The sequence below is a fragment of the Ricinus communis genome, chromosome 2 (assembly GCF_019578655.1).
Source record: "Ricinus communis isolate WT05 ecotype wild-type chromosome 2, ASM1957865v1, whole genome shotgun sequence".
In the NCBI taxonomy this organism is placed as follows: domain Eukaryota; kingdom Viridiplantae; phylum Streptophyta; class Magnoliopsida; order Malpighiales; family Euphorbiaceae; genus Ricinus; species Ricinus communis.
In genome coordinates, this window is record NC_063257.1 from 16,388,463 (window position 1) to 16,414,223 (window position 25,761).

General features: G+C 33.7%; 1 protein-coding gene across 4 annotated transcripts; it reads right to left on the minus strand.

Annotated features, from left to right (window-relative positions):
- Window positions 1-12,418: 12,418 nt before the first annotated feature.
- On the minus strand, window positions 12,419-22,625 carry LOC8267985 (DNA-binding protein RHL1). 4 transcript variants are annotated; one of them, XR_001536017.3, is made up of 13 exons: window positions 22,079-22,623; window positions 21,674-21,784; window positions 21,505-21,591; window positions 21,199-21,422; window positions 20,454-20,541; window positions 19,997-20,245; window positions 18,972-19,026; window positions 18,852-18,901; window positions 18,651-18,699; window positions 16,546-16,580; window positions 13,757-13,798; window positions 12,766-12,991; window positions 12,419-12,637 (listed from the first exon to the last, which is right to left on the minus strand). XR_001536017.3 is itself a non-coding variant. In XM_015725926.3 (12 exons), the coding sequence occupies exons 1-12, from the start codon at window positions 22,394-22,396 to the stop codon at window positions 12,956-12,958; spliced, it is 1,338 nt and encodes a 445-aa protein (XP_015581412.1). In that variant the 5' UTR covers window positions 22,397-22,625; the 3' UTR covers window positions 12,419-12,955. The 4 variants fall into 4 exon arrangements, 3 of the variants coding, with proteins under 3 accessions (XP_015581412.1, XP_015581411.1, XP_015581413.1); XM_015725926.3 differs by having other exon boundaries at window positions 12,419-12,991; window positions 21,199-21,416; window positions 22,079-22,625; XM_015725925.3 differs by having other exon boundaries at window positions 12,419-12,991.
- Between the last annotated feature and the right edge of the window lie 3,136 nt (window positions 22,626-25,761).

Below are 25,761 nucleotides of genomic sequence, written 5' to 3' on the forward strand. Positions count from 1 at the left end.
TGCTTCAAACTCTCATGATCCGTGTGGATGATAAATTCTTTGGGCCATAAATAGTGTTGCCATGTTTGCAAGGCCCGAACCAAAGCATAGAGTTCTTTGTCATAGGTTGGGTATCGAAGGGTACGCTCCATTTAGTTTTTCACTAAAATAGCATATAGGTCTGCCTTCTTGCATCAAAACAAGCACCAATCCCAATGCCACTAGCATCACACTCAATCTCAAAGGTTTTGTCAAAGTTAGGTAAAACCAACAAAGGAGCGACACAACTTATCTTTAAGCATATTAAAAGCATGTTCTTGTGCATCACCCCAAGTAAACCCAACGTTTTTCTTGACAATTTCATTCAAAGGTGCAGCTATACTACTAAAGTCCTTAATGAACCTCCTATAGAAACTAGCCAAGCCATGAAAACTCCTAACTTGGCTAATGTTTTTAGGTGTTGGCCACTCCCTAATTGCTTTCACTTTCTCCACATCAACCTCGAGCCCCTTTGAACTAACAACGAAACCAAGGAAATTAACTTTATCCATGCAAAAAGCACACTTTTTCAAATTGGCATACAATTTTTCTACCCTAAGAATGTCTAGAACCCTACGCACATGCATGACATGATCATCAATGGACTTGGAATAAACTAAGATATCATCAAAATACACAACCACAAATTTACCAAGAGACTCACGCAAGACATGGTTCATCAATCTCATAAAAGTACTAGGTGCATTTGTAAGCCCAAACGGCATAACTAACCACTCATATAGACCGTATTTAGTCTTAAAAGCCGTTTTCCACTCATCACCGGTTTTCATGCAAATTTGATAATAACCGAACGCAAATCAATCTTAGTAAACAAACATGCACCATGCAACTCATCAAGCATATCATCTAACCTAGGAATGGGATGACGATACTTTCACCGTTATTTTATTGATTGCACGACAGTCCACACACATTCTCCATGTGCCATCCTTCTTTGGAACCAAAATCACTGGAACCGCACAAGGACTTAAGCTCTCACGCACATACCCCTTTGACATCAGTTCTTCCACTTGCCTTTGAAGCTCCTTTGTCTCCTTTGGATTACTTCTATAGGCTGGTCTATTTGGTATGGAAGCCCCGGGTATGAAGTCTATTTGATGTTCTATCCCTCTTTGAGGAGGTAATCCACTTGGCATTTCCTGGAAAGACATCGACAAATTCCTGCAAAAGATTAGCAAACACACTCGGCAAGGAAAGATCAAGTTCAGTGAGTGTTCAAATATACATCTTTATAAGTAACAACAAATAACATCCGACTTGAATGAAATGCATGCCTAACTTCACTTTCCCTAGCCAAAAAACTACCCTTTGCCTTTGTTTTCTCTTTAGGCTGAATCTCACCCTTTGGATTTTCATGTTCCTTTTTGTTATTTTCAGCCTCACGCCTCTCTCTTTCCAACTTACATTGGTCATCATACACTTCCTTAGGAGAAAGAGGTGTCAAAGTAATTTTTCTCCCATCCTTCACAAATGAGTACCTATTTAGAAAGCCATCATGGAAGGCTCTCGTATCAAATTCCCATGGCCTACCTAACAAGATATGGCCAGCATGCATTGGCACTACATCACATAGCGCCTCATCTGAATATCTACCAATTGTGAAAGGTACAACAACTTGCTTATTCACTTTGATCTCACCACAATTATTTAACCATAACAATTTATAAGGTCTAGGATGTGGAATTAGATTTAAGCCTAATTTTTCAACCATTAAAGTGCTAGCAACATTTGTACAACTACCACCATCAATAATAACAAGACAAGTCTTACCTTGTACATGGCATCTTGTGTGGAAAATGTTGTCTCTTTGCTGCTCCAAGGTATCATCTTCCTTCATTTGAACACTTAGTGTGCGCCTAGCCACCAAGAGCTCACCTCCCACAGGACCCTCAATGCAATCATCGCTGTCGTCTTCCAATTGTGGTATCTCATCATCATTATCACTCTCTTCACTTGCTGTTTCAATCTCCCCATGGTCTCTAGCCACCATTGCCCGCTTGTTTGGACATTGTGAAGCAATATGGCCACGCCCCAAGCATTTGAAACACTTGATGTCTCTATTCTTTTCTTTGTTAATTTCGGGTTTAGATGTGTCTTTGTTGCCTGAAATGCTTTTCCCTTTGTTGTCATTGGGAATAACCTTATCATCACCTTTCTTACCTCCTTTCCAAGAATTAGACCAATGTGGCCTCCCACTCAAGTGCCCTTATATTCAAACCTTGCTGTCCCTCTAGGTTTTAGTTGCTTTTCCACCTTAATTGCAAGGTGAACTAACTCCTCAAGCTCCACATAATGTTGCAACTCTACCCTATCAGCTAATCTCCTTATTAAGCCCACCAATGAATCGTGCCATGGTAGCTTCTCTATCCTCATCCAAATCAGCCCTAGTCATGAGCATTTCCATCTCCTTATAAAAATCCTCAACACTCCTTGTACCTTGCCAAAGATTGGAGTCTTTGATGTAACTCCCTATGGTAATGTCCGGGTACAAAACGCCTTCTCATGATAGTTTTGAGTGCAATCCAACTACCAATAGGCTCTTCCATGTTCCTCCTCCTACTAACCACCAACTGATCCCACCAAACTATAGCATAGTCACTAAATTGGGTAACCACCAATTTCACCTTTTTCTCCCTCCGAAAGTTATGGCAATCAAAGATAAGGTCAACTCGCTTTTCCCACTCCAAATATGCCTCCGGATCAGTTTTTCCCAAGAAGGTAGGAATACTAAGTTTGATACTACCTAAGTTCCTATCAACATCATCATAGTTCCCATAACCACCAAACTCACCACCAAAGTGTCCTCTACCTCTACTAAGATTTTGGTATCTTTTAGCTCCTCTACCCATGCCTCTACCAACCCCACCATAGGCTGCATTATCATACTCCTCAAAACCTTCATCAAAATCATCCTCATTCACCCCAATTGGCTGCCCATGATCACCTTGCACATTTCCCCCTTCATTAAGCCTATTTCCTAGACCTCGGGCAAGTGCATTAATTTGGTCCATAATGGCTTGTTGATTGGTTATCATTTCCCTTCGTTGGGCTGCCATGTCAAGTTGCAACCTCTCCATTTGCTCATTCATATTTTTTATGCTTCGTTGCACCCTCTCATTTTCATGCATTTGTGCTGTGGGTATGCCGGTAGTTGGCACATTATTACCTCCACTAGAACCATTTGACATGCTGCAATAAGAGTTAGTATGCAATAAAGAAAAAAAAATAAATCGAAGGAAATTAAGGACCTCACCAACACTCCCTCACGTGTTTACTCTCAATTAATGGGGATGGTCACTCGTGTTTCGCACAATCAAGAATGATCACACAAGGCTGAAAACTCACACCACTCAGCTTGTTTTCAAGGATTCTTATGTGAATCAATAACCACACATCAAGTTATTTCACTATGCTTGTAATGCACCAAGAATTATGATCTAAAAAGCTTAGTTGAGACAAAAACGCAAAAGTCAAGAAAATTAAACAATTAGTCACGCTTTCAATAAAATTAGGACTACAAACAAGCGAAAACTTCAAACGGATGCAAATGACATATGAAGAAACAATCTAGATGTAAGAAACAAGAAAGATGCAGTTCAGCTTGAAATAGGAAAAGAAGGAACGGATTTAGGAAGCAAAAATCATAAAGAAGGTTGATCAAGAAGGAAGGTTACCTCTTTATGCTTTAAATGTGTCAAATCTACCCAAACTCAAAAGACACACAAAGAGGAGAATAAATGAAGGACAAAAACGAATTTAGAGCTGAATCAATTCAAATAAGATGGTATGTATAGGGCTCAGTCATTTGGAATTTAATGTCCCTTTGAATCTTCCCAAACAGCCACCAAATCCTTATTTATGTAGGATTGTGAAAATCTCCCTAAACCTTTTAACAACCCTAATATCTATGTAATCACCCCAAGAACAATGATTTCCAACACCAAATACGTTTTTCCACTAACAAAGACAATCAAACCAATCGGACCTATTCCTTTTTTTGTTTTTTTTTGCTAATTCGGATCCGATATTTTTCTTTTCTTGTTTTTTTTTTTTTTTTTTTTGAATCAGAATCAAAACTACAAGAATCAAGAACTAAACAATGTAGATCTCAAGAATACCAAGAATACTTCAAGAACAATATCAAGAACTCAAGGAAAACAAACAATAACTTAAAGAAAAGGGATAAATAACTGATTTAAGAGCCAAAGCTCCGATACCAAATGTTAAGAACCTCCAAGGATTAGAACCACGAACCCTAATGATTATGAACCCATGAATTACTATCTTAGAAACCCAAGAACAAATTAAGTTTCAAAACCCAAGAACCGCTTAAATCAGATTGCAAGGTATGGTTGATCAAGATCAGAACCTAAAGAAAACTAAGTTCTTTAAACCCTAACCCTTAACACGCCACAAGGATAGATCAATTCCTTGATAAGTGGTTTATGCATTCAACAAGAATTCAAGAATTCAAGCAAATATGCAAAGGAAACAACTACTATAATTTTATCAAAATTCAAAATTTTCAAAACACAACTTAAGGGGCGTTTTTATAGCCACCTAACATAATAAACCCTAGTAAAACTATTAACCCTAGCTGCCACATAAGAAAAATAGGCAATAACATTGTTCTGAACTTAAAGAAGAGATTTCAGCCCAAATATTAGCCCACATTAGTCTTCATGTATTTGAACTTGCAAAACATTAAATAAAGCCCATTCAGATGTGTCTTTACTTGGGCCTATCCTAGCATGACCAATTGGGCTTCCTTGACTAGCCCAATCTTGCATATAGCCAATTAAGGCTTCTTGTAGCTTCTTGGACCTTGACCTTGTAATTGGGCCTTGTAGCATGCTCAATGGATCCTTAGCTTTATCTTTGATTTTCTTGTTGTCCTCTCCATCAAGTCCATCTTTAAGCTTGGCCATGTCCATATCAACCTCAAATTATGAGGCATTATCTAATTCCACATAACTTGTTAGAGGGTAATGTGAAATTTTTCGTTTAGTTAAAATTAGTAACTCTAACACTTCTTCTTTAGTTAATACTTTCAAAATTCAAGACAAAGTTGCCTGCAAACATATGGAGATTATAGAAAGTCAAAAGAAAGAAATTGAAGAATCGATGTAGTAATTTAGTATAATAATGGCAAACATTGCAGAAAGAGGCTAAAGGACTAAGATAAACCCCTTAAGGCATATAATATATTATAGAAAAGCTCGAGGGGCATTTATCCTTAAGTTCTCAAGAGGAGAATAACCATCAAAGGCCTCAACCTTTTTAAGTACATGTAGAAAAATGATATCTTCCACCACATTGAAAAGAAAAAAATAGTGGTCATACAAAGGCACCATGTAAAGACCATGTTAATAGTAAGCCTATGTTGCTATGTCACGTTTTTTCTTAAAAAAACTCCGGGGGGTTGGGGGTGGGGGTAGGGGTGGGTGAGGGGAGTATTCATTTGGAGTTCCTCAAGATGTTCTTAAAATATCCATAAAAAAAGTAAGATAAGCAACATCAATAATGGAAGAAATCAACCAATTCTTCTCAAATGTCATATAAGAGTAGCTACTACAATGGCTAGCCTTTAGGTTACCAGTAGATCCTAAGAGCCAACAATATGCTAGCTCATCCTTTATCGAAGAAAGCATAAAGAACTACAATAATTCTATCAATATCAAAACTGAGGGGCAATTTAGAGATGTTTCTCAAAGAAAAATTGAGGAACTAACCAATTTATTAAGAATTTTACCAAAGCATGGTTGCCTTAATGCCAGGCCACTTCCTGTTGCCATTTTTAATCGAGAGAAAAAAGTAAAGGAGAGATCCTTTAAAATTCACAATGAAAAATATTTACACAAAATATAGATCCATCATAAACTTATGGTTCAAGAAGTTAAAATTCTACAAAATCACAACGGAAAAGTTTTTCATAAGGTATGAGTTTTTAAGCAATTTTTAGTACAAGACAAGTAAAAGGAGGAGAATAATGCTCACTTTGTTAGAAATCCTTCAACTCCTTAGTCACCTATGCAATTTTGCAAGAAACGACCCAAACATCATAGTAAACAATGGCACCAACCATTCATAAGAATGCAAGATGAAAGACTCCAAAGCCAACATATAATTCAAAGAGGGTGGCATTTGACAAACCAGAAAACTATCTCATCTCTACAGAGGAACCAATTTCAATATACATTGATGAGGTAACTAAAATTTTTGAATATCTCTTATTAAAATTATAATTGGCACTAAATTTTTTATGTTTACTTTTATTAATTTCAATTTTGTTGCCAATTGTTGTATCTTACTGGAAAGTAGATAGCTTTATTCAAATTATTACATGTTACTTAGCCTGTTTTGCTTTTCTTTCTGTATAGAAAGAAAATTTTCTATTGGCTAGTAAGATTACAAAAGAAATCATACAAAAGATACAACAAATACCTAAAAAATGAAATTCTTGAACTATGTAGGAAATAATAAGAAATGAACAAAAAGGATGTCATAGGCCGATTCCACAACCATGAAATAGGCTTTTGAGGTTTTAGAGTTAATTCATATATCATGACCTAATTTTTAGTATTATTTTCCTATGTCAAATTTGTTTCTTTATTAATTTTCTATTTTATAGAAGGAAGGTTGTTTTCTTGTACCTTTTCATGATCAATATAGGATAATATTCCATATGTGACAAAGATGTAAGATGTAATCTTATATTGCTTTGAAAAAAAAAAAGAGGTAAGGCTTATCTTTATGAATTAAGAGTTTTATTCATTTCTCCCCCTCCTTATATGAGCTATAAAGCCTACATGAGCTAAGGTTAACTTTTATACTTTCTTAGAAATGATCTTAATATTGTGGATTAGGTTGGTTTAAACATAAAGGCAACCTAAAATATTTTAGGGAAAAATATATAAAAAATATGTATGTGGGTTTCACACTTTTTTAAAATAAACAATAATATATTCTTCAAATTATTAGCGATTTTCAATATATGTATTAACACTAATATAAATTTTGACCTTAAAATTTAAAATTGCATTCTATCATTGTAAAATCAGTTCTGTCGGAAAGCTAGCAAAAGTGTTATCAAATCGTCCAAGACTCTTTAGATTTAACCGAGATAAAATAAAAATTGATATTTTCTCTCTCCTCCACACTTATTGTGTTCTACTAAATCAGTAGAAAGTCTGCTATTAGATGTAAAACCAGGTTGTGGTGACTTGAGACTAGTATCAACAATTGTTATCACCAAATTGAAGTGTCATATCAACATAATGACAGTGTTAATAATATAATGAAAGTTGAACTACACACTATTATTTATTAAGAGAAAACTTACATACTTAAGTTTAAAGAAATATGAAATCACAGGCACATATTTTTTATACTTTCCAAAATTTAACTAGAATTTCATGGTTTGTGATATTTTATGGTTGGCTTCAATCAATATTTTAAAAATCGAATTAGACCGGTTAGTTCAATCAAGAATTAGTTGCCAATCCGGTCAAGTTGTCTATAATAATAGCATTTGTAGTTAAAGTGGAATGATCAATCCAACTGGTTTTTCTTACATATTTTCTGTAAAAAAAGTTATCAAAAAAAAAAAAGTAAAGAGGAATAGATTATAACTCCAAATATTAATAGATTATAATCTATTTTCTTATAATTTATATATTTTATCTTTTATTATTTTACACATAGACTTGATAACCAAAAAAAAAAATGTTTCTCCTATTGATATGTATGTAATTAAATTTGTTATTTGACTATTTAAAATTTTAGTATTTAAAATTTGTTAGATACCATTAAAATTTGATAAATTACTATTAGTCTATTATAATTACAATATTAAAATATTATAAATAAAATATAATTAATTTTTATTAAATTAGTCAGACCGGTGGTCTAACCGATTGAAACAGTAAAATAGCGCTTTAATCAGTTTGCTTGCTTGATGTATTTTTGAAAATATTGGTTTCCCTTTGGAAAATATCAATACAAAAGCTTCCAAACTTCTTTTTCCCCCCGCAGAGGATCTCCTATTTGTAAGGATAATGCCCGGGGAATAAAAGATTGCCGGTTCAAATCTTACCATAAGTTTGTTTCTAATAATCTCCTTTCCCATTAACAGTTGCATTTCTTATCAGGACAAGCTTAATACGTGACACTATTTCCAAAAATAAATTCCCCATTTAATAAATAATGCAAAAAAAATTAGCATTTTTATTTTCTAATTTTTAAGAAAAATAAATAAATTTTATTTTTAAAGAAAAATTATAAAATTTCTAAAACATGTTTACTTGTCAAACCTGTAGGAGCCTTCCTTCTTGTGGTGGCGATCTCCCTCACTCTTTCCCTTGCTACTCCTATCTTGGCTGGGTTTGTGCTTGTCTTGCCTCTTGATCTCTATTAGAGATTCGACCATGGCAATAGCAGTGTTGAGGTCTTGGACACCACGACGTTCCAACTCTAACCTTGCACAAATCTACAACCTATCTGTGAATGCAAATAAGGCTTCTTCATCGGTATAGTTATGAATCTCAACAAGTGTGTCTATGAATTCTTTAACATATTCCTTGATGCTTCCCTTATGTGAGAGTCGCCGCAACTTGGCCCTTGCATCTCTAATAGCGTTGTCGGGGTAGAATTGCTTCTTCAGATCTTCTTTGAACTTACCCCATGAGTTGATGGTGCATGTTCCTTTCTCAATATCACCACTCATCCTTCTCCACCACAGTATTGCGGTATCTTCAAGGAAGAGTACGGCAGCGTCGACCTTTTTGGCTTCTTCTACTAAGCCAAGTGCCTTGAAGTATTGCTCCAAGCTCCATAAGTAATTGTCAATTTCCTTCGCATTCTTTGAGCCCTTATAAGCTTTAGGATTTGGAACATCTATCTTTTATGGAGTAGAGACTACCATAGGCATGCTTCCACTTCCCTGGATAGCTGCCTTCTTGCATAGGATAAGCTCTTCTTGGGTTGCTAACAACCTAGCAACTATGCTATCGAGCATCTCCCTCAACGTTGCAACCTCGGTAAGGAGAGTTTTCTCCATGGTCTTGGCTTGTTCTTGAAACTTGGACAACCCTTTGTTCAAGGTACCTAGCATCCCTTCTTGAAGCTCATCTCTCCCATTCTCGAGCTTCTCGATGCGTTGCTCTAAGTCCCCGAACCTATCTTGTCCCTCAGCTACAGCTAGTTCTATCTTGGCTAGCCTGGCATCCATGTCAGACACAACGTCTCTCGATCTTCCTCTCTCCTTCCTCGGTGGCTTGGACGCTTCTGGTTGGTCCTTTACAGACTCACTATGAGTTTGCCTTACCTCCTCGATAACTCTGGTAGTCTCACTTGCTCCCGATGTCTTTGCCATTTCAAGGATCGTGTTAACCTTGCTCTGATACCAACTGTCACGGGCTTGATTTTTCTACCAACGAACCATGCGGCACTAGCTACTTTCTACAGGCAGACAGCCTTACTCCTCAAATGTTAGGCAAAATGCTAGCTAAGATAGCAAGAAGAATAATAGAGAACTTAAGATAGCTTGGAGAGCTTTTAGAGAGAGAAATTGCTTGCTCTTCTATTGAACTTTTGCTTGATTAAGCTTGATTTGCTTGATGATTACAAATGAAATCTCTAAGCTATATATAGGCCTCCACCTCCTCAATGGACGGTGATGATTAATTTGATCCAATGGCTAAGATTAAGTATTTAGAATGTTTTATACAATTCCATACTTATCTACATATTCTACATGTTTCTAAATTATTCTAAATGATTCTAGAATGTTCTAGAATCCTCCCTTGCTTTCTTGGAGACTTCTTGGGCCTTTGAACCTCCATGCGAGAAAGGGAAACTTATGGGTTGTGACAATATGTACGTACTTAAATTTGTTATTTGACTATTTAAAATTTTAATATTTAGAATTTGTTAGATACCACTAAAATTGATAAATTATTATTAGTCTATTATAATTACGATATTAAAATATAATAAATAAAATATAATTAATTTTTATTAGATTAGTCAGACCAGTGGTCTAACCGATTGAAACAGTAAAATAACATTTTAATCAGTTCACTTGCTTGATGTATTTTTGAAAATATTGGTTTCACTTTGGAAAATATCAATACAAAAGCTTCCAAACTTCTTTTTTCCCCCCCGCAGATGATCTCCTATTTGTAAGGATAATGCCAGGGAATAAAAGATTGCCGGTTCAAATCTTACCATAAGTGTGTTTCTAATAACCTCCTTTCCCATTAACAGTTGCATTTCTTATCAGGACAAGCTTACTACGTGACACTATTTCCAAAAAAAAGTAATTCCCCATTTAATAAATAATGCACAAGAAATAATTTAGTATTTTTATTTCCTAATTTTTAAGACAAAGAAATAAATTTTATTTTTATAGAAAAATTATAGAATTTCTAAAACATGTTTACTTACTATTATATGAAATAAATTTCTGTTTTGGGTAATATTTTAAGTTTAAATGGTAAATTTAGAATAAATTAAGTGAATTTATTGTTTCTATTTGAGAACAAATGACTTTTTAGAGCATTTAAAAAATGTTCACATACAAAGAGTAAAATATTTTATTTAAGTCCAATAGACTCTTTATATTTTATTCTAATATTTTATTTTTATTTCCATAAACATTAACAGTTTTAATCTATCTTTTCTTTTTCTTTTAATAGAAAAGTGAAAGTTACAAATATCAATTAAATCAAATGTATATGAATTTATAATGCATTTATTAAATATAGAGTGGAGAGTGAAATTTGACTCTCCATATGTAAAAAGCTAAATTAAGTATCTACTTTATATTCAAAAGAATATAGAGTGTATTGGAGTATTATTTTATGATACGATTCTTTAAAATAAAGAGTTTGACATATATAAATAGTACATTAGAAATGCTTTTATATAACGAAAAACATAAAAAACATGCTAAAGCTTGTTTTCCAAAGTTTAATTATACTTTAAAAAACATAAAAAAATATTTGTTATTTTTATTTTAAAAACATAGCATAGATAAATATAAAATACTATTTTCTATTTTTATTTGAAAAGTTTCTAAAAAATTGTTAGTTGTTAGTTGCAAACCTAGTAGTTTTACACAAATTATACGGTGGTCGCTCGACCACTGTGCTTTGTGATTCTGGGAGCTGGTGGTACATGCAGCGGCAACGTCCCCATTGTGTGCATTGGGCTGCTTCAATTTTTTAATAAAATTAATAATAAAAATTAATACTTATACCAAATAATTATATATTGAGTAATTTTCTTTATATATTTTATTAAAATTCATGTTATATGCAAATAAAATTTTAAAATTAATTTAATTGTTAACACATTACTTTTAATATTTTCAATTAGTTATACTCTAAAAAAACTAAAAATTGATATACTTTCAACAAATGAAAAATAAATTATTTATTAAAACTAATATAATATAATTTTTAGGAAGTCTTCATATATTAAAAAAAATTCTTATTACTGAATAGAATTAATATTTTGCATATTTAACAAATTTTAAATTTCATCTATATGTAATTAATAACTCTATAACCAAAAGTATTATATTTTATGAACATTAATATTTATCATTGGCGCAATATTTACTCTTTATCATAACGATGTTACCATTTATCCTTTCAATTTTTAGATTTTTATTATTTTTATGATGAATATTCATCATTTATAATTGCATATTTATTAATTGAGTATTATTAAATCAGTAGTTATAATTATATATATTTCATATCACTATGAAATATTTTTTTATTATTCACAGGCACAATATTTACTGTTTATCGTAACGATGTCACTTTTTGTATTGTCAATTTTTAATTTTTTTTTTTTGTGATGAATATGCATCATTTATAATCTACATATCCATTAATTGATTATTGTTAATTCAGTAATTATAACTTTATATATATATAAAAATTATTTTTTAAATGAAAAAAATGTTAACTTCTATAAAAGTTAGATTCACTACATTTATGATGGATATTGAAATATTTTTGCGATGAATATAAACATTAATCATTTATAGACAAATATTCATTAATTTGTTAATAAATATTCATCATTAATAAACATTATATTCATTAATTAATTTAAATTAAACAGATATATGACATAGCATAAATCTTCTTACATTAGCAAGAATAAAAAATATCAAGTTTACAAATATTTATATTGTGGTACAAATATCTTTTCAATAAAATAAAATTAGCAACAATCAACATTCAATCTAAATTTATAGCATAAATCTTCTTACATTAGCAAGAATAAAAAATATCAAGTTTACAAATATTTATATTGTGGTACAAATATCTTTTCAATAAAATAAAATTAGCAACAATCAACATTCAATCTAAATTTAATGGAACATAAATTAATTTTAAAAAATACAAATAAAGAAGGTACAAACGTGAAATACCTGAACCGAACCACAATAAATATGGTAGTTTTTCTGTAAAGTGTAAACCAGGCATAACTTGTGAAGTTTTAAAGATCCTGCATGTAATTTCACTAAGAAAAAGGAATACCTGGGATGTTCTACATGGTTGTTTTATCTAACCATTACCTAAAAAAATGTACACATTTTAAGCTATCAAATACCAGAGCTAGAGCTAGTAAGAAATTATTTAGTACATGATCACAATAATCGTATTGACTGGAAAACACTTGTGAAGGCAAAGCAAAACCCTTTACCTAACAAATTTTTTATACTAAGACACCAGCTCTCAGGTCATTTGCTCAGCAAGCATGCATGGATAGATGTCCGGAGCAAAAGGCTAGGTGTATTCTAGCATGTCCCCCGCCACAAAGGATCCACTTTCGGAGATTCAGGTATCTTACAAGGTTGAAGCTATTAGTATTTTAAAACACTCCAGCTCAAATCTCAAGCTTCCCAATCTTCATCACTTCCTTCAGTGCCCTGAGAGAAGGTGTATGCGAATAAAAATCAAACCCAACCAGAAACCATAGGTATGACAATGTCAGAGCTAAAATACTATCTTCATCTTTACCTTGCGCATAATATTATGTGTGTTAAAACTCTCTAAATCCCAGATCCGCATTAACAGGAAAAGGAGTCTTATAGCAAGTAGTAGGAATCTCTTATTGGGTGAGAGTGAAAAACCTAATCACCCTACAAAGACTCTTATTTGCATGACATTTTCTATAACACACTTCCATAATCAGGACTGATTAGGTGTAATTGGATTATTGTGGCGCTGTAAGAGCATCTTGACAACTCTGACGGTCCAAACTTGTAACTGGGTTTCAAGAGAATAAAAGAAAGAAATTACAGACTTAGTGATTTAGTGAATTAGCCTATTGAGAAATCGTGGAGGTAGGTCCATTGAGAGACCAACACCCAACCATATAAAAAAATATTTATGTTGCTTTTCGCTTTTCTTTTCTTTTGGGAGTTTAGTAGTCTTCTTAGCTGTGTGTGTGAATCTCTCTAAAATTCCCAGCATAATGATCAGTGTTCTCCATCTAATAATGGTTTGAGGCTTAATCCAAATACATGCTCACGCATGCAAGGACTGATTATGAAATCCTATATAGCAAGGGTCTGATCATTAATATGATTGCATTAGTGGAGGTGTTGATTTCTTATCATCTGTGGCACAAAAATTAGAAGCCAGCATTATAATCTAAATATGTGTATACTGATTCACAATTCTTGTCATACCTGTGTTGAGCTTGAGAACTCCTCAATGTCTTCATCATCAACCTACAAGGTTGCTTCACGCTTTTAGTCAGAGAAACATTAGATATTTAAAATCGTTAGTCAACATATCTAACCCTAAATGATTCAGACACAGATCGAAACCTAGCAGAAAGTTTCAGCCAACCTCAAACAAAAATGGCACATCAATTTACCAGTAAGGTGCATGACTAATTGAAATTCCAAATATAGCAAAGAATAAGGAATTGTGTGCTAGAAAGTTCAATGAAAGCTAACTGAAGCCAAAAAGAATGAATCAAACAAAGTGTCACTGCTTAATTCAGTCAAAAGAAAAATGATATGCATTTGCACAGATTCCTTCTTCTTTCTTACTTCCAGACAACTAAATGCCAAACTCATTGTCCTAAAAATTCCCAAGTAATGCAACCATTTCTGCAAGTTCCAACAATCTTTGCAGCCGCATGAATTTGGTACCAGGTTCAAGCTCCTAAAAACTCAGAATAGTCTGAGCTTTCTTTCGTTCTAGCTACATCTTCCATAATTCCTTTATTTAATGGCTATATACTGGATTCTTTTGGGTTTTCATGGCAAGATAGCAACAATAACCATTGTTAAAGGCACAATGTGCATCAAGGTGACAAGGGATCCTGAGGATTAAGTGGAAAGCAGGAGGTGCAGGCGCGTGCCTTTTTGAAGAGAAGCAGAGAGAAAAAAGGATAAACAAAGGAGTCTTATAAAGAAGCTAATAAGACTCATAACGTAACACATGCATACAATGAAGCTAATAAGATTCATAAAGTAACCCATGCGCACAATGAATCAAATAAGACTCATAACTTAACACATATGCATAAAATCATAAACTAGATCAATGCTTTTTAAACCAAAAATAAAATACAAGAATGTAAAGTTAGCATATTTCTAAATCTAAAATAAAAACTAAAAGGGAACATGTTCAAGAAACAAATAACCATAATTACAGTCTCAGTAAATAACTATTCAGAGCAGTATGCTAAGGCAAAACCCTAATGTATACACGTCAAAGCAAGTCAACAAGCAAAAGAAAGATAAAGAAAACATATCAGTTTTAAAAAAGGTAAGATTGCAGCCAAAAAATTTGAAGTAAAAACAATTAGCAGCCCATGAAAATTCAGCACAACAACATTTAAGACTAGGAAATAGCAAATCAGCAGCAAAAACCAAAAAAATAATAATAACAGCAGTTATGTTCAGCTCAGCTACCAAAAAGAAAAGGCAAAACAGCAGTTCAACATAACAAGAGGAGAAAAAAAATAGAGAAAAGAAAAGAACAGAGAAGGAGATGGCACAAGAGAACTGAAGAAAGAAAAAGAACATTGCTCAACTAACCAACTCAACTGAGTCACAACTTCAAGTTAATTGATGTTGGCTATATGGATTCTCTTTCGCCATTCCCCAAACGATTTTGGGCTACATCTTTGGAAAGATGTAGAGCCACTTAATCACCCCGTACCAATTTTCTCCACATAAAGTCAGAGGAAGGAGAAATAGGAAGAAGAAAAAAAAGAGGCATTGTCAAGGAAAAAGATTTCTTATTTCTAAAACAGTATCCAATTTTCTAAATTTCCAGAGACTAAAGGGAAAGGTAAGACAACCACATAAACTGCTACTTGCTACTATCAATGATCACCATCTATGGTCACTAGTTGCCACTAACCACTATTGTTAACCACATTATCTGTTCAATTTCGTATTCAATAATCCAACACCAAATTAAAAAAGTTTCAAGACTTGCAACTATTATAATGGCATTACTTATTCAAAAAATTCGTTTTTAAGGTTTAATGACCTAAAAAATCTAAGCCATTCATTCTGATAGCTATAGATATAACAATTTATTTTTCAATAATGATCAATTGGCTAAAATTGCAACCAATCCCAAATCAAGCTATGGTAAATTTTTGGCCAAAACTGAATAAAGCGTAAAGGTTTAAATTGTTCTGTTAATTAGGCTTTTTTCAGTGTCTTACAAATACTATAAAAGAACTCCTTTTGGAATTTATGGTACAACAAACAAACAGACAAAGAAGAATATAGTATATAGACCAGTCATTTTCAAAGAAACAATATGCACAGGAGAAATCAGCAGTCATGTTTCAGGGATGCATCTCATGCATCTATCATATTTGTATTAGTTATATCTCATCATATTAGGTTGTCCAATTCACCAAACTCGCAACAACTATAGCAACAAAAGGTAAAATTAATGTCAAGTACAAGCAATTCAAAGAGTAGATGGTTTTGTTTTTGGAGTCCAAAGAAACATCTGTTTCCTCCCATCTCTAAAATTAATATTGTCTCACCGTAGAATTTCTGCAAAACTATGGATTTGCATCCACAAACAGAAGAAAGGAAACGAAATGAAAATAGTGGGCAAGAACGGGCAAGTCTGAAACTGCAGCTGTTCAAGTGGTAAAATCTGTGTAACATTTCATTAATTAATACAAACATTATCTGCACAGAATTCCAAGGAGCTAAAGATCTAAACAAACCCCAGAATAATAACAAAACAAAAGCTAAATAATTATTCTAAGTAAATGTTTTCCATATATTTTCTTACAAGCTTCCAGCAAAATTCAACAAGAGCAAAGCAGAGCAACAGCATGAAAGGCAATAATAACAATCAAAAATTAGAATAGCACAACTTGAAATAAACATTTACTGATGTAAATAACTGAAAAGATAAATATAGGCACCATTCATTCACGGTAATGCATCATAAGCACAATATTCTTAGAATATACGGTTTATACCTCATATACTTTCTTCTTTTCCTCAATTCCTGTCTCTGCAATTCCACGAGAAACAAATATTTTAGAAAAATTAAGAATTACCACTGATATTTACGAATTTGAACCTAGTACCATGCATGTGCATAAATGTGCGTAATTTTTTATGCATGCTGAGATTTTAAACAAGGGGCATCAAATATGTATGCATGCAAAATCCATGATGCACTTGGTAATCAAGCTAGTATAGATCTAAATGATTGATGGAAGTGAGGACTCTATTGGGAAGATAGTTCCTTTTGATCTTGCAACAGGACAGGAGAGGAATAGAAGGAAGGTAATAATATGGTGGTTGCTTTTTGAGTGAAACTCGTGCGAACTTTCAAGATAAATTCACCATTTGGTTATGTTTGGTTGAGAAAATAAGAAAGTAGGAGAGGAATGTATGTCCTTGCTACCTTCTTTCCTCCCAACCAAACATAGCTATGAATTTGAGCCAAACATTGAATTGCTTATAAATGCTGGAACCCTGCTTATAATGATTATGAAAAGTATAAAAATAAGCTTTATTAGCTAATACCTAGCAATATCCATTGTTTTTCTCTTCTATTCTGCTTACAAACAGAAGTCAAACCTGGCTCTGCGGGGCTAGGTATCCTACTCTTTTATCAGTAAATAAAGCAACCAATGGTGGACCAAAATTCATTAGTCATATAAAATTACAACAGCCTAAGGATAGACAGACTTACAATTATTATTATTTAACTCCTAAAACCCATAAATATCCATTCTCCAATGTTAAAATATGAACCTAATTCTTAACCATTCACCTACAACCTTGAACTTTTAGGTTCACTAGGCCTTCAAAATGATATAACGCTTCCTATCAAAGGGTCTAGAATGGGCTTCTAGTTGAGAGTGTAAATACAGAAAACCTATACCTGAGTGATTATTTCAACAGTGAACCAGGCGCCAAGGCAAAATGAGATTCATTTTGCAGCTCATCTATGTCCAAGCAAGACAACTCAGCTCGGTATTGTATAGGTTTTCACTTCAACATCATCTAGGCCCAACCAGGGACAAGATACTAAGCACCCAAGCACTTACAGGCACTCCCCTTAGTTAATGCTTATGCACTTATGGCACTCTCCTTCAGTAATGCTTATGCATTTAATTTCTTTCTATTCACGAATAAAATTTGCTTTAAACCATAGAATTCAAGAGAAAATGTAACACAGCACGAAATCAATAATAAAACACAACATACATTATTTATCCACTTCCTTAACTTCTGTAAGGCAAACAGCAGCCAGGTCTTATAAGTACACCTAATAAAATTCAACATAACAGATTAAAGAAAATGGATATGTATTAATTTTTCCTCCTAAGTCCTATTTATATAAAATATAACACTATTTTCCTTTTCATTCATACTTGGACAATCAACACTCTCGTGCTGATCATGACGTGTTATGCATATATCATGTTGTATGTTAGAAGTTGTATCTATCCCACATCGCCTAGTTACTGGCTGTTATAGTGTATATAAGCGGATTGGCACCCTCTTCCTTTGAGCTAGCTTTTGGGAATGAGTTCTACCCAAGCCCATTTATCATTGTAGAAAATAGTTTTTTGAATGACAATCCCAATGGTGTATATTTCTATTAAAGTCCCACCGCAAATTCAATAAGGTTCAGAATTTACATCTTATAAAACACCCCAAGCCCTAACCACTAGGATCTCATTGGGACACATGGATTGTGGATCTACCTGTCCCTCTAGCTCCACAATGAACTCTAAAATGGGCCACTCCACCTCCCAATGGACTTTATTCTTTTTGGCATCTAGAGAAACATTTACTTTAATCCTTTTAAAGAGGTAAACCACTACCATGTCAGCAACTCAAGAGAATTCAGATGGAAAAAGAAAAAGGATGATTCCCAATAAAATTCACCATGTCCAGCACCTTTTTCTGTTTTTACCTTATTGGAAATACTTTCCCATAACATTTTACATGAAAGCCTATAGTTTCAAACTAGTAAGTTGATAATGCATCGAGGAGAAGAGGAAAGGGGAGAGAGAGAGAGAGAGAGAGAGAGAGAGAGAGAGAGAGAGAGTATGAGAATAACCAGCTTTTTTGCCTCTAGTCACTTTTCCTCTTTTTATAGGTTCTCCAGCCTGCAACAACAAACATTCATCAGCCAGGCAACTGTATCTGGTCAACTCCCACCCAGTTCAAGCAGTTGTTACTATAAGCAGAAAACATGACGCATTCTAGAGCCGGAGGTAATGAGCGAAAAGAATCTTAAGAGTTCAATGCTAGCACTCACCTGATCATTCTTCCTTTTCAAATCAGCATGCGGCGACTTCTGACCAGCAACTGGTAATATCAAAAGTAATTATTTTCTCGAACCTTCCTACCCTAGAGATTTTGTAATAAAAGAACCAACCAGTTAAGTAGAAACCTTTTGATGATTGGTATTTCCTTGAATTTCTTGGCTCAATCTGGTTATCAAAAGCAAGTATAAGATAACTGTAACCTTATGCACTTGAGTTTTACACAACTTAATCTGCTTCAATTTTAAAAGATCATGCATCTAAGAGAGAGAAAACAATGAAGAAAACTGTGTTCATTCAGATAAAAATTGTGTGGTGAAACCATATAGCTACTCTGGAATGACTAATAAGGCGTAGAAATTAGCATAGAAAACAAAAGATAGGGATGGACATCTAAAAAACCAACAGACAACTAGTAAAATTTAACAACCACATGGGTGTTTGTCTTATCTCATAGAATGCTACAAACACTTGGGATATATATACACCAGCAGTTGCAATCGATTCATAAATAGAAAAAACTCAAGAAACTTTAACAGACTAGAGGATCAAGAATTTTAGATTGAATGCGCCATTGAAAATCCAAATCTTCAATACCAAAATAAGAAAAAAAAAAATTATGAGCATGAAAATAAGATCAGGCTAGTTCTGAGCATAATCAAAGACCTACCATTTTCCACTTAAATTTCTCAACAACAGAAATATTTTTTTTTCTCTTATGTGTCAACACAATGAAAACCATTTACAAAATTGGAGTTAAAGGGTTGTGGAACAAGGACAAAATTGGTAATTAATTAAATGATAACATTCATTTGCTGGTAGGTTTTCATGGCTGGGGCTCCCTTGAATTGTGAAAGGAATCTATGACCGTGTGAATGAGTAACTATTATATTATTGGAAATAGGTACATATAGAATATAAGTATGTAGAAACCATGTTTTTGGACACCAAAGAGATTTGCATACATATAAAGTACAACTATACATCACAAATGCATAATGCTAAATGCATGCTTTTGCACAAGCTGTGCCTAGAAATGAGATTAGGTTCTTTTGGCAAATTGATTTAATTAACTCCAACGATTTGCGCACATATTATTCTAGATGTACCAGTTACTCTAAAAGTTATTAGACCTTACCTTTTCTTCTACTTTCTTTTTTCCATGTGCTTTATTAAATAAAGTAGATATGGTAGCTTGAACAAGTGAACCACGATTAGAGTGCAAGTCTTCTTTAGATGTTGTTGCTATGACAGCAGACTCAGACAGCTTTCTAGAATTGGTCTCTGACATGGCAGACGCGTGGTTTTGTGAGGAAAAATGATTCCCTTGAGTGGCATCCTCATCATCAAAGTCAAGGACTATGGTAGAAGAAGTAATAGATTTTACCTACAATTCAGAAATCGAACAGTTGGTGAGAAGGCAGGCTTGTTTTGCTAAATATAAGTCCAAATAAAAAAATTTCAATATGGCAGTAGCAGAGATGTTAGACAGACACCACAGTATTATAAGTGATGTTACTGACTGGTCAAATTAATTAGAAGCTAGAACAGGGTAATCCCAACATTGACCATTTAAATTCAAGTTCTTTGCCTGCCTTCTTTTCTTCTTCTCCTTCTTCTTTCACATCTATGTCAGCTGGAACACTCTCAACAGCATCTTCTTCAGAAGAAACATCTGCAAACCTGATTCAGGGAAAGGTAGGAAATGAAATGGGCTGCTAAATGCCATTATCTGGTTAACTATATGATTAATTCGAGAAAAATATGCATATAAACTGAAAAGTGAAGTGCAACAGATAGATGCAATATACTAGAAATTGTTTAAGAACATGACGAGGAGAAAAGATTTAGCATCATTATTTGGGAATTTATAAGCATTTGCAAAGAGACCACTCCAAGTCATAGAACAGTTTTTTTTTTTGTTTTTATTTACAGATGTTGAGTCCAAAGTATAGGACACACCAGAAAACTCTAACAAAACAAACACTTGCGTGCGTTTCACCTATGAGTTACACATCAATATCATCCACAGCCACAGGGCACAGGCCTCTAATGTAACTTGGACTTTCAGGCCTGAGGTCGTATGACCGTGTGACAAAAGTCAAACAAGCTTCTTTTCCAAACCTTTTTTCTTTTACAAGAAGGCAATCACTTCTATAAGTTCCAAGAAAAGCAATTCACGAAATAACTCTTATGTGATTAAACAGTGAGTCTCATCATTAGGAAACATGGAAAAGATATCTAAACTAATATAAATGATAAGGCCAATGGTTTCCTGCAACTAATAACACTTGAATAAAGATAAGCATAATATAATCAAAATGAAAGCCAAGCTAGTACTTGAATGTTTTTCCAGTAGTTCTCTCAGAATGCCGAACAGGAGTAGTCTCCTTCAAATCTTTCAAATTGCTTTTTTCATCCAATAAGTCATTTTCAAGCTCAGTATCAGGGGACTCTTCTTCTACATATTTCATACCACTTCTGTGAGCAACTTGCTTATTTATCAATGCTGATGCTGCACCCGCCCCACCCTTAAAATCATATTCAACTTCTCGTCCCTGCACCTAATGCAACAAACAAGGTATGAAATACAAATTAAACAAAATAAGGACTTGAGGGAGTAATCAGTGACAGAAAAAAACAAACCTCAAGAAATTGCTTAGGAAAATCAAGACGAGCTTCTTCTGGATTTTCTTCTTTTGTTCCAATCCACCATGCTTCAGAAAACACAATCTGTGAACCATGTGCATTTACAAAATTAAAATTAATCATACACAAATCAGCAATATTAACAATAAGATTGAAGAGAACAAACCATGGTATCGAAATAATCCTCACACATAACATTCTTGCCACCTCTAGAGAACTGCAATGATAAATATCTGTTCTTCGGATACACAATGGTCCCAAACAGCTTCAATTGACCCTTTTTTTATCATTTTCACAAAACCCAAAGTCAGGTACCAGATTTTATAAAAGGCAATTAAACAATTCCTTGTTTGGACTAAATCATGTGCAAGAATTAACCGGATTTTCGGAAAATAGTGCCAACAATATGGGATAAATTTATTTCTTTCAAAATGCCTAGTTCTTTTCTAGCTCAAGGAATTGGAATCAAGGCATCTGGACTAAATAGGTTTCAACTGAATTGCATTAATAGACTCTCCAAACAAGGAATAAAAGTTTTTTTTTTTTCTAAAAAGAGAAAAGAAAAAAGAACCTGAGGAAAATGGAGGTAGAGAATAGGGTTTTTAGTGCCCAAGTTTTTGAGATCGCCAATCTTGCCACCAGAGGCAATAGGAGCAAGGAGACCAGGAAATGAAAAGAGGAAACGGTTTTTTCTCTGACATTTCCTTGTAATATCTTTGCCGTGATGTTTCAACACCGTTTTCGACGGAGGGAGAGGCGACTGGGCGTCGATTGGAGTGTCGGATAGTATATGGTTAGAGAAGCTCAATTTCTTTAATCTCTTTCGCTCTTTCACGTCTGCTGCTTCTGTACTGTTGTTGCTGTTGTTCTTGGAGGACGGTCGCACCATTTTCGTTTTCCTCTTCTCTCTTCAATTTCAACTATCATTCCATTCACTCTCTCATCATGCGGAGAAATGGGAGGCGGGAACCCATTTTTAAGGTCCAATTTGATCCCTGAATTAATCGCTGAGGTTTAATCGTGACCTTTTTCACGTTTTTGGCTGATTTAGTACAATATTTTCTCATCAGTCCTTCCTCGGATGGAACCGCTAAAGCATGTAAGTTGTTTTTAGAGAGAGAAATATTATTATTAAGAGAGAAACAAAAACACAATCACATATGCCTCATTAAAGAAATCCTTACCAAGAAAAATTCAATGAGACAAAATCCTAGATAAAGGAAAATAATGCAACTTAATTTAATTATATAGCACTTTTTAGTCATGAATACGAGGATACAATGTGATAACTCGGTCAAAAATTGAGCAAGGGCTGACTTTGTAATACTTATGATTTTAAATTTTAATTATTTTAATTTTAATCAGGAGTAATTTGATAAATTTTGAAATTAAATCTGTGATTTTAAAAGAGTAGTCGATTTTATTTATATTTACATTAGTTTTATTTAAAACAATTGTTTTCTATTTAACTTGAAATTAATATTACATTATTGGTGAATTATTTACTTTACATATATAGAAATAAATAAATAATAAAATAATAATTGGGTCAAGGGTGTCATTGTAGCAACTTCTTAGAGAGATAACTCATTTGTCTTTTTCCATCTTTTATTATAAAAAAAACATAACAAAAATTTTTCCTCTCCTCTTTTTCTCTCTCCTCATCACCCTCTCCTTCCTTCTCCCTCACTCCCTCCCATTTCCGACCATATCCCGCAGCCGCCAGCCACCCAACCTTCCTCCCCTCTCCCATTTCTCATTGGCGCTGTCACTCTCTCCTTCCCTCTCGTCGTTCCTTGCCGCAGCAAGGATGGATATTGGGCGTTGTGCGTATCGATCCATGTAGTGTTGTAGCTAACGCGTTAAGTATCCCACCTGGGGAGTACATTCGCAAGAATAAAACTCAAAGAAATTAATGGGGGCCCGCACAAGCGGTGGAGCATGTGGTTTAATTTGATGCAAAGTGAAGAACCTTACCAGGACTTGACATGCTACGAATCCTATTAAAAGAGATGGGTACCTTCGAGAACGCGGACAGAGATGGTGCATGGTTGTCGTCAGCTCGTGTCGTAAGGTGTCGGGTTAAGTCCTGCAACGAGCGCAACCCTCGTGTTTAGTTGCCACTGTTGAGTTTCGAACTCTAAGCAGAGTGTCGGTGATAAGCTGGAGGAATAATGGTATCTCCAATTATAGCCCCTCTAAGATGTAAAATATATCTCTTCTCACCATCCCCATAATGTATGCACAAATGTATGCATTTTGATTAGGATCGTATTTTATGGTTAGGATTCTCCCATACATGTCTTTTTCATTCCGTAAAAAATATATCCACTTATATTCTCTTAATTCTGAATTGAGAGATTCCTTAGACAACTATAAAATAAAATAGAAGACTAATATTACAATAATTTAATATTAATTTAATTTATTAAATAATTAAATAAATAATAATAAATAAAAAATATTAATAATATTTTAATATTAAATAATATTAAATAATAATATTAATATTAAATAATAATACTAATAATATTAATAAAAATTAATAAGAAAACTATGTTGTGTACCTTCATTCAAAAAACTTTCTTGGAATCACTACGAAAATTACTGCAAAAAAAAAAGAAAATTAGAACATTATTTCTATTTTGATAGTTTCTTTTAGTTTATTTAGTTTATTTATTTAGTATTTATATATTTTGTATCGATTTTTACATTTTAAAATGAAAATGACCCTTTATTTTTTCTCTTTCGGTGGATAGGTCAAGTTCAATGCAATGAAAGCACCGAGATAGGGTCTAGATCGAGACTAAGCTCAAACCAAGGTTTGATTTTAACTATGAAAGAATAAGGGGACGAATTGCTCTTCACTTCAAACCTTTGAATTGAAGGTCAAGTCAACAAGCGAGAAGAAGTCTGTTATTCATCTCTCAGGGCAGCTACTGACTCTCTGTCTTTATTCTTGAATGGTAGCTTGTTCAGTCACTTCTGAAAATCTTAAGACTATTGGCTCTAAAAATTCTATAACAAAATGACTCGAAATGTCGTAAAAAAGTAAGCATAAGAAGTACAGTCGACTCACCCAGCTGCCGCTGCCAAAACAGCCTCCTGCCGGCGTCCCTTCGCCGATCTGACATTGAAAACAGACTCCTGGCCCCTGAAAACCTCAAGGCAGCCCTTCCTCGCTGATTTTCTTCCGCCGGCAGTAGTGGGTGAGCCTCAACAAAGTCGAAACTTTCCAACCTCGATCTGGTGGTTTCCGATGAGTTTCAGGCGAAGTCATTTGCATATTTGGACTCCCCGCAACTCAAGCTTCACGTAAATGTCTCCAAATTCAAAATTTGACACTGTTGGCTGTACCGGCTTTTGGACCCGGTGTTTCCCAGATGCGCAAAAATTCAGGTTTCGACTTGGTATAATTTTATTTAGACTTTTAAAATTATTTTGGAATTATTAGAAAATATTTGGTGTATTAATTGTTAGTTATAATTAGTTAATTAAATTATTTAATTAAAATAGTAGCCTGATCCTAGAATTACTGCAGATTAATTATAGGAGTTAATATTCTATTATGCAAATTGAGGCTGTGATTAATTAAATTGAATGTGAGGATGTGTGATTGTATCGAGAACATTACTATTATTTTTATCGGACTGTTGTTTTTGTATTGTGATCTGGGTTGTATTATGGAATCGGGAAATAATGCAGTTTGGATGGCCCGACTCCTGTTAAATAATTATGGAATGTTTGAAATGTTTCTAGAAGGTTCTGGACCCGTTATACGGGAGGTAAATATCCATATTTTAGGGGAGGTTCCCCCGAATTCTCGGTAGAATTTCCAAGTCGGAATTTCTTAGGCAGTCTAATATAGGAGTCTAAACTTAGAAAAAATTATGAATATCTTATAAATTAAGTTATTTTCATGAATAGATAATATGTCAGCCCAACCAGCTCCACCCGAGGCGTAGGAGCAGACTGCGGAGCGCAGCAGAATTATGAGTTAAAGTCATATATCTTCTATACATGTGCCATGCCAAATTTTTACATAGCAATTTCGATTAATAATTATTAAGTATATTATTATCATTGTATTTATACATATATATATTTTGTAATGGTGGATACTGCCGGAAATTTTTATTAATTCTTATTCTATATGTAATTAGTTGATTTATAGATTTAATTATTTATTTATTATTTATCCAGTTGATTGATTTATAAATTATAGATTAATTTTTATTATTAATTGAAATAATT